Source organism: Dipodomys spectabilis, unplaced genomic scaffold (assembly GCF_019054845.1).
Source record: "Dipodomys spectabilis isolate Male_0828 unplaced genomic scaffold, ASM1905484v1 ptg000097l, whole genome shotgun sequence".
Classification (NCBI taxonomy): Eukaryota; Metazoa; Chordata; class Mammalia; order Rodentia; family Heteromyidae; genus Dipodomys; species Dipodomys spectabilis.
This window is the reverse complement of record NW_024870774.1, coordinates 4,037,942-4,046,770: the sequence shown is the minus strand read 5'-3', so window position 1 is coordinate 4,046,770 and position 8,829 is coordinate 4,037,942. Positions and strand designations below refer to the sequence as shown.

The 8,829-nt window shown below is 47.2% G+C and overlaps 1 protein-coding gene across 1 annotated transcript; it reads left to right on the top strand.

Annotated features, from left to right (window-relative positions):
- Positions 1–1,106: 1,106 nt before the first annotated feature.
- Oxa1l (OXA1L mitochondrial inner membrane protein) lies at positions 1,107–8,329 on the top strand. Its single transcript, XM_042686462.1, has 10 exons — positions 1,107–1,207; positions 1,623–1,784; positions 3,232–3,442; positions 5,413–5,556; positions 5,790–5,875; positions 7,011–7,175; positions 7,345–7,449; positions 7,551–7,713; positions 7,786–7,866; positions 7,948–8,329. The coding sequence occupies exons 1-10, from the start codon at positions 1,145–1,147 to the stop codon at positions 8,103–8,105; spliced, it is 1,338 nt and encodes a 445-aa protein (XP_042542396.1). The 5' UTR covers positions 1,107–1,144; the 3' UTR covers positions 8,106–8,329.
- Positions 8,330–8,829: the final 500 nt, after the last annotated feature.

Sequence of the window (8,829 nt, the reverse complement as noted above, 5' to 3'; positions counted from 1 at the left end):
GGGGAAATAGGGCAGTTTATTTTTTTTGTTCATCTGGGAGGAAAATAATTGCTAGGATCTGCCTTCCTTTCACTTTTGTTAAACTCCAGGGCAACCCCCAAGTTTCATTGGCTCTATCCAGTGATAAGAATTGAATGTCACTGGGGGGGAGGGGTGTCCTCAAGCACTCACCAGGCACAACCAAGGTATTTGAAGTCTCTTTAACTCTACAAATCAGAAGACAAACCAGGCTTTAGAAAATAGATGTTAAAATAAAAAATAAAAAATGGATGTAAACAAACAAGAGGGTTTTTTTCTTTGTTGTTGTTGTTGTTTTCTTTTCTTCAGTCTTGTTCGTTTACCTGTCTTTGGGAGGATAAGGGGGACATAGGAGTAGAGGGAGAAAGGGTGAACAAATACGGCAGTGGTACTCACTAGACCCTATGTGGATAATGAACTTTGCAACTTGTGGGTAAGGACAGTTGGGAAGCACTGGGAGAAAGGGAGGGAAGGGGTGCCATTGTCCAAAAAGAAATGAACTCTTTACCTTATGTAAGTGCAACCCCTCTGCATGTCACCTTTATAATAGCAATTTTTTAAAAATGTATGTACATTCCCACCTTCACGCGACAGGTAAAAAGTAAAAGTCATGCACAGAGGGGTTGCACGGACGTAAGTAATGAGCACATTTCCTTTCGAACAGTGTTACCCCCTCCCTCCCTTTCTCCCACTTTCCTCCCCCACCGCCACCTCTCCTCTCCCTCCCCAAGTGATAAAGTTCATTTCCAACAACGGGATATATCACTTCAACAGTGATACTCACGCGGCACTTTTTTAAGCACTTTATTTAAAGTTCTATGTTCGCGGTATTCGCTGGGCTGTTCGCGGCGACCCTTCCACGCGCTAACACAAACCGAGTCACGTGGCGCTTCAGCCGCCTCCCAGTCCGGAAGACACCTCCGTGCGAGCGAGTTAATGTGAGCCTCTGTGGCTTCTTAACCATTTCAAATATGGCCGCCAGGGTCCACGCTCCATTACCGCCGTCTCAGTGGCGACCATTCTGGCTTCATGCCCACTTCCAAAATGGCCTCCTCCCGCGGGACTGCGTCTCTTTGTGCGCACGCGCAGGAGCGAGGTCCTTTTTTTTTTTTTTTTTCCGGGCAAAATGGCGATGGGCTGGATGTGTGGACGCCGGGAACTTTTGCGCCTACTGCAGCCCCAGCAGCGGGTAAGACTACGCCGGGGTCGAGCGCCGGACGCTGCCCTGGTCTCTGTAACCTGAGTTGGGGATTGGGAGCAGATGTTGACCTGTGCACTGGAGCTTGCATGTCATGACCTCGTGTCGCCGGAGGACATCGGCTCTCCGGAGTCAGTGGCCCGGTTTCCATGTCCGTTTCCTGGGCATTTGCCAGGACTCGCGTGCTCCTCGACCTAGGCCTCTGAGCCCCGTGGTGCGTTTGCAGTAACTCAGAGGCTGGGCCCGGGTTCGAGCTCTACCTGCACTAACAGTTTGAGCCCGGAGGCCTCCAGGGATGGTAGGCTGCGTGCGGGCCTCTCGTACAGTTCGCCGTGAGGGGCCGTGCCCGCCCCGTTTCACTTTCCCCCAGTAACGGACCGACCTCCCTGTGCTTCTGCCTTACCAGTTCCGCAGCGTCTTGAGAGCTTCTTTATGGCCCCAGAAAGCACTGACAGCCGAGTTCCTGGTCCCCGCTGGCCCGGGCTGCGGGCGATCACACTATGTCCTCCTCTCTGCCTCCAGCCCCCGCTGCCTCAGTACTTCTGCCATCTCGTTTGCAGAAGCCCAGGTGAGAGATGTTTTGTTGCTGCAGCTTGATCAGTTTCTTTGCGTTCTGTTTTGTCTCTGATTTCGCATTTTACAAGGACAGGGTGCATGCGTAGCACAGTTCTTTTCAACTCTCTACACAACTGTCCAAAATATCTCTATTGGAATCGATTTGCAAATTAATGAGAAAAATGGTTGCTGAAGCAGTGGCAAACCCATGATGGAAATGTGAGCTGTGAATCATGTATCAGAAAACAGTGTAGCTAGGGTCTCCTGGCTCAGGCCTGTAATCCTAGCTGCGCAGGAGGCTGGGATCCGGTAGATCAAGGCCCCTAGGCAGTCCCAGCAGAAAAGTCTTGAGACTACATCTCCAAAATAACCAGCAAAAATAGCGGGCTAGAGGTGTGACTTAAGTGGTAGAGTGCCCACAGAGCAAGCAAGCTGAATGAATGTGAGGCCCTGAGTTCTAACCACTGGACTGGAAAAAAATAAAAACAGAATTTATTTAAATGAGATAGCTCATTGCCTAACCTGTACAAGGTCCTGGATTCAGTTCCCAGCATCAAAATAAACATCTTGGGCTGGGAATGTGGCTTAGTGGTAGAGTGCTTGCCTAACATGCATGAAGCTCTGGGTTCAATTCCTCAGTACCACATAAGCAGAAAAGGCCAGAAGTGGTGCTGTGGCTCAGTGGTAGAATGCCAGTCTTGAACAAAAGAAACTCAGGGACAGTGCCCAGACTCTGAGTTCAGCCCCAGAACTGGCAAAATAAATAAACATCTTAAGTTTAATAATTTCAATATGTGGCAGAAATCGTAGCACTGATATTTACACTGCTGACTGGGTAACAGCAATGTGAGAATCCTGGGAATTAACCTTGGAGAGAGCAAGAAATATAATCCAAACCAGGCTCCCATAGCTCATGCCTGTAATCTTACCTACTCTGGACGCTCAGACTTGAGGATTACAGTTCAGCTAACCTAGGCAATAAAGTCTGAGATTCTTACCTCCAGTTAAACATCAAAAAGCCAGAAGTGAAACTGTGGCTCAAGTGATAGATAGCCAGCTTTGAGTGAAAAAGTTAAGGGACAGTGCCCAGGCCCTAAAGTCAAGCCCCAGGACCAGCACACAATTTTTTTTTTTTTTTGGTCGGTCGTGGGGCTTGAACTCTGGGCCTGGGCGCTGTCCCTCAGCTCTTCAGCTCAAGGCGAGCGCTCTACCACTTGAGCTACAGCGCCACTTCTGGTTTTCTGGTGGTTTATTGGAGATAGGAGTCTCACAGTCTCTCCTGCCCGGGCTGGCTTTGAACCGCGATCCTCAGATCTCAGCCTCCTGAGTAGCTAGGATTACAGGCATGAGCCACCAGCGCCCGGCCATACAAATTTTTTTTAAAAAAAGAAAGAAAAATATAGAGAGACCTCACTGAGTGTCCCAATTACTGAATATGACATATGCTTCCTTTCACACAGATCCAGACTCCTGCTGTTCCTGCAGCTACCTCACCCACAGCAACACCCGACGTGGCTCTTGGAGAAACTGCAGATGCAGTGCAAGCTACTGTAGAACAGAGTTTTACTGAACTGGGGCTTGGGACATACACCCCAGTGGGACTGATCCAGAACCTCCTGGAATTTATGCATGTTGAAGTGGGCCTACCTTGGTGGGGGGCCATTGCTACATGTAAGTAGACTATATCTTGAATAAGAGTAGAGGAATACAGACTTAGAAATAGCAATTCAGGGGGCTGGGAATATAGCTTAGTGGTAAAAGTGCTTGCTTAAGCTGGGCTCACACCTCTAATCCTAGCTACTCAGGAGGCTGAGATCTGAGGATCACAGTTCAAAGCCAACCCAGTCAGAAAAGTCCATGAGACACTTATCGCCAATAAACAACTCAGAAAACCAGAAGTGGCATTGTGGCTCAAGTGATAGAGTGCTATCCTTGAGCTAAACAGCTGAAGGACAGCACCCAGGCCCAGAATTCAAGCCCCACAACCACCAAAAAAAAGTGCTTGCCTAGCATGCATGAAGCCCTGGCACATACACAGAAAAAGCCGGAAGTGGCGCTGTGGCTCAAGTGTTAGAGTGCTAACCTTGAGCAAAAGCAGCTGAGGGATAGTGCCCAGGCCCTGGCAAAAAGCCCCAGAACTGGCCAAAAAAAAAAAAAAGAGAGAGAGAGAGAGAAATAGCAATACAACCAGACATAGTTGCATGTACCTATCATACCAGCTACCAGGAGGAAGAGCACAAGTTCTAGACATAGTAATAGAACTCTGTATCAAAATCAAAACACAGCCAGGTGCTAGTGACCTGTAATCCTGGCTATAGAGGAAGCTTACATCTGAAGATTGAGGTTTGAAGCCAGCCCTGGTAGGAAAGTCCAAGAGACACTTATCTCCAATTAATTACCAAAAGCCAGTAGTGGAGCTATGGCCAAGTGGTAGCAAACTAGCCTTAAGCTCAGGGGCAGCACCCAGGCCCTTAATTCAATCCCCAGTACTGGTACACGCACGCACGCACGCACACCTTGAGTTCAAGCCCCATGACCAACCCCCCTCCCCCCCCCCCCAAAAAAAAAATGGAGTGGGAAGAAAGGGTTAGATAGGGTTAGAAACTGAAAGTTGACAGTTGTATGAATCGGTCAAGAAAATTTAGGAACCAGAAAAGTAGATGATTTAAATAAAGGGATTGAAGCTCATCATACTTAAATGCATTGTTTCCTAAAGGGATTGAAAAAGCAGAGATACTTAAATGTAAGCAGGGAATCGGGAGTTAATGGTTCTCATTGTATGTGTGTACCAGTCGTAGGACTTGAACTCAGGGCCTGGGCGCTGTTGTGAGCTTTTGTGCTCAAAGCTAGCACTCAACCACTTGAACCACAGCTCCACATGTGGCTTTTTGTGGTTAATTGGAAATAAAGAATCTCTGAGACTGTTCCTACCCAGGCTGGCTTCAAACCTTGATCCTCAGGTCTCAATCATCTGAGTATCTAGGATTACAGGCATGAGCCACCGTTCCCAGCTTAATGGGCCTTATAAATGAAAAACTGCCTGTCTAGATCAGGCACTTAAATTGGAAACCACTCACCTTCCCTCCTCCCCCCCTCCCCCCCCAGTTGTGGAGGCTTGAGCTTCAGTGCCACTTCAGGTTTTTGAGTGATTAATTGGAGAAAAGAATTGTACCCAGCTGGCTTCAGCTGCAGTACTCAGATCTCGCCCTCCTGAGTAGCTAGGATTATAGGCATGAGCCACCGCAGATGCCTATCTTACACTTATTTTTTTAATTGTTTGTGTATTATAAATGTATGTGTGTGTATTGTACAATTCCCTTAGGGGTTGAAAAGAAGTTTCCATTAGTAATAAAAACAAAGTTTAGAGGCCAGAACATAGAAAAGGAGCATCTATCACCTTTTTATTCAAGAAAACCAAAGGATCCCTTACCTGCTTAGAGAAGTTAATGCTAAGCTTTTGTGATGCCAAAGCAGAGAACTGAGTTGAGGGACTGCATAACCCTGTGCTTACTTCTGAGCCTTAAGCATGAATCAAATGTGAGAAGGGCTAGGATAACAGTATTACTTCAGTGAGAACCAAAACCTACCACCTAACTGCAGAGCTGCTTTCCTTTCACTCCAATCCTAGTTTGTGTTTTCAGGTACAATCCTTGCCCGATGTCTGGTTTTTCCTCTCATTGTGAAGGGCCAGCGAGAGGCAGCCAAGATCCACAACCACTTGCCAGAGATCCAGAAGTTTTCCACTCGAATCAGAGAAGCCAAGTTGGCAGGAGACTACACTGAGTGTGAGTCAGGTGCAGGGTGAACACTGGTGAAGACCACATTTGCATTTCTCTTGGCATTCTGCTGGGGGAAAGGAATAACCTAACCTGGACTTGCTACTGTTAAGCAAGTTCTAAACATTGGTCTGTTTCTTGAACCTAATGCTTTCAGGGACTGGTCACAGCAGATTAGAAGTATCATGAGCCAGGTGATCAGGATATTCACTAACTACAGTTAATTTCCCCTCACTTCACAGTTTACAAGGCTTCCACGGAGATGACGCTTTACCAGAAAAAGCATGATGTTAAGCTTTTTAGACCTCTCATTCTACCTCTGACTCAGGCAAGTGAAAACATTGCTCTTTTTAAAATTTTTATTTATATTTTTTTGTGCTGGTACTAATGCTTAAACTCAGGGCCTAGGCACTCTCCCTTAGGGTTTTTGCTCAAGGCTAGCACTCTATGACTTAAGCTTTTTGCAGATTAATTGGAGATTAGATCTCATAGATTTCTCGCTCAACCTGGTACCCAAATAGGATTTTCAGATCTTAGCCTCCTGGGTAGGTAGGTTTACAGGCATGAACCACCAGCGCTCCACAGGTTTCCCTTTTTTTTGTTGTTGTTGTTGGTCATGGGACTTAAACTCTGGGCCTAGGTGCTGTCCCTAAGTTCTTCAGCTCAAGGCCAGCGTTGTACCACTTGAGCCACAGCGCCACTACTGGTTTTCTTGTGGTTAATTGAGCTAAGAGTCTTACAGACTTTCCTGCCGGGCTGGCTTTTAACTGTGATCCTCAGATCTCAGCCTCCTGAGTAGCTAGGATTACAGGTGTGAGCCACAGGCACCTGGCCACATTTCCCTTATTTCATCTTTTTTTTTTTTTTTTGGCCAGTCCTGGGGCTTGAACTCTGGGCCTGGGCGTTGTCCCTCAGCTCTTCGGCTCAAGGCCTGCACTCTACCGCTTGAACCACAGCACTACTTCCGGTTTTCTCGTGGTTTATTGGGAGATTGCCCAAGCTGGCCTTGAACCATGATCCTCAGATCTCAACCTCCTGAGTAGCTAGGATTACAGGCGTGAGCCACCAGCACCCAGCTATCCTTATTTCATCTTGAACCTATCAAATTACCTCCATTTTTCATGCCCCAGATCTCCAAAAAGCATGTGGTGGTGATATGTGTAACTCTCAGTAAAGGGCTAATGAAAGCCTCCCCCGGCCAGGTGCTGGTGGCTCAGGCCCATAATCTTAGCTACTCAGGAGGCTGAGATCTGAGGGACATAGTTTGAAGCCACATCAGGCAAGAAAGTCTATTAAGACTCATCTCTAAAGCCAGAATTAGAGCTGTGTCTTAAGTGGTAAAGTACTAGCCTGAGACTGGGACAGTGCCTAGGCCCTGAATTCAACCCCTAGAACCAGTACAAAAAAAAACAACTACTGTGCTAAAGTGTGCTGACCCTGACAATGTTTATCCTCTGTAATAGGCTCCAATCTTCATCTCCTTCTTCATTGCCTTGAGAGAAATGGCGAACCTCCCTGTGCCCAGCCTACAGACAGGTGGCCTCTTGTGGTTCCAGGATCTCACAATATCTGATCCCATCTACGTATTACCACTAGTAGTTACTGCTACAATGTGGGGAGTCCTTGAGGTAAACCCAGCATGTCCTGCATGGTGAACAGGAAGTAGGGACTAGAGTACACTATAGTCTTCCTTCATTCCCAGGAGAAACCGAGTTGCTAGGCAAAAGATGAGAGCAAGATTCACTAAAACTGACATTCAACTCACTGTTTTCCTTTGCCCTTTCCCCTTTTTATCAGCTAGGTGCTGAGACAGGTATGCAAAGTTCTGATCTTCAGTGGATGAGAAATATTATCAGAGTGATGCCCTTGGCAGTCCTGCCCATCACCATCCACTTTCCCTCGGTTGGTAACAGCTTTTGAGCTGGCTCCAAGTCCTACCTCGGTACCTCCTGGCAAGCTGACTGAGGATGCAGGTTCTAAATACTTTCTCTATTCTCATGCAGGCAGTGTTCATGTACTGGCTCTCCTCCAATGTGTTTTCCCTGGCCCAGGTGTCCTGCCTCCGAATTCCAGCTGTGCGCACTGTTCTTAAAATCCCCCAGCGTATTGTGCATGACCCTGACAAACTACTCCCACGGGAAGGCTTCATAAAGAGCTTCAAAAAAGGTAAGGATAAGACTCAGGGAAAACAGTTTTAAGAGTGGGGAGGGGACTCAGTCTTACCCCCTCTTTACCCAGGCTGGAAGAATGCGCAAATTGCACATGAGCTCCAAGAGCGGCAACACCGCATGCAGAATCACTTGGATCTAGCAGCCAGGGGTAAATATCCTGTCATGCTAACTTGTCTTTTTGTTTCTTCTTTTCCTTTGTTCATTGACATTTGTTTTCTCTTCCTCTCAGGTCCCTTAAGGCAGACCTTTACCCACAACCCTCTGCTACAGCATGAAAAGAGTCACCCTTCCAATACCCCTAGCAGCAGCAGCAGCAGCAGCAGCAGCAGCAGCAGCAGCAGCAAGAAACCAAAGTCAACACAGCCCTGGCGTGACACACTTGGCTGACTTATGTTCCCTACTCATTGGGACAGGAATGCTTGTCTCTCCAAAGACTCATTCTCAAAGCAGACTTGACTCTGTCCTGGCCTCAGTCATAGAAACTGTGGCACATAGAGATGTTCTTTTTAAAAATGGATTCACTATAGACTCTTAGGCCTATGTGTCCAAAGAGAGCACTGAGGAGCTAAGTGATCTTCCCATCCACAAACTTAGTAAACCTCTGTACTACATGCTGTTCCTGGTGTTTATTACCTAGGAAAAGGAAATTATGTGCTTTAAAAAAGTGAACAGGCTGGGTCATGATTTCTCTTGATGACTTATGCTCTCAGGAAATTTTATGCCAGTCTTAGGACTTGAACTCAGGGCCCAGATGCTGTCCCTTAGCTTTTTCCACTCAAGACTGGTACTCTACCACTTTAGTCATAGCTCCATTTCCAGCCCTTTTTTTTTGTCAGTGGTGGGGCTTGAACTCAGGGTCTGGGCACTGTCCCTGTGCTCTGTACCTTGTCACTACCGGTTTTCTGGTGGTTTTGTTGGAGGTGAAAGAAACTGTCCTGTCATGGCTGGCTGCGGACCATAATTCTCAGATCTGAGCATAAGCACAAGCGCTCAGCTAATGTCCAGCTTTTTGATGGTTAGGTGAAGAGTCTCATGGACTTCCTCTCTTGGCTGGCTTTGAACTGTGATCCTCAGATCTCAGCCTCCTGAGTAACTTGGATTACAGGCATGA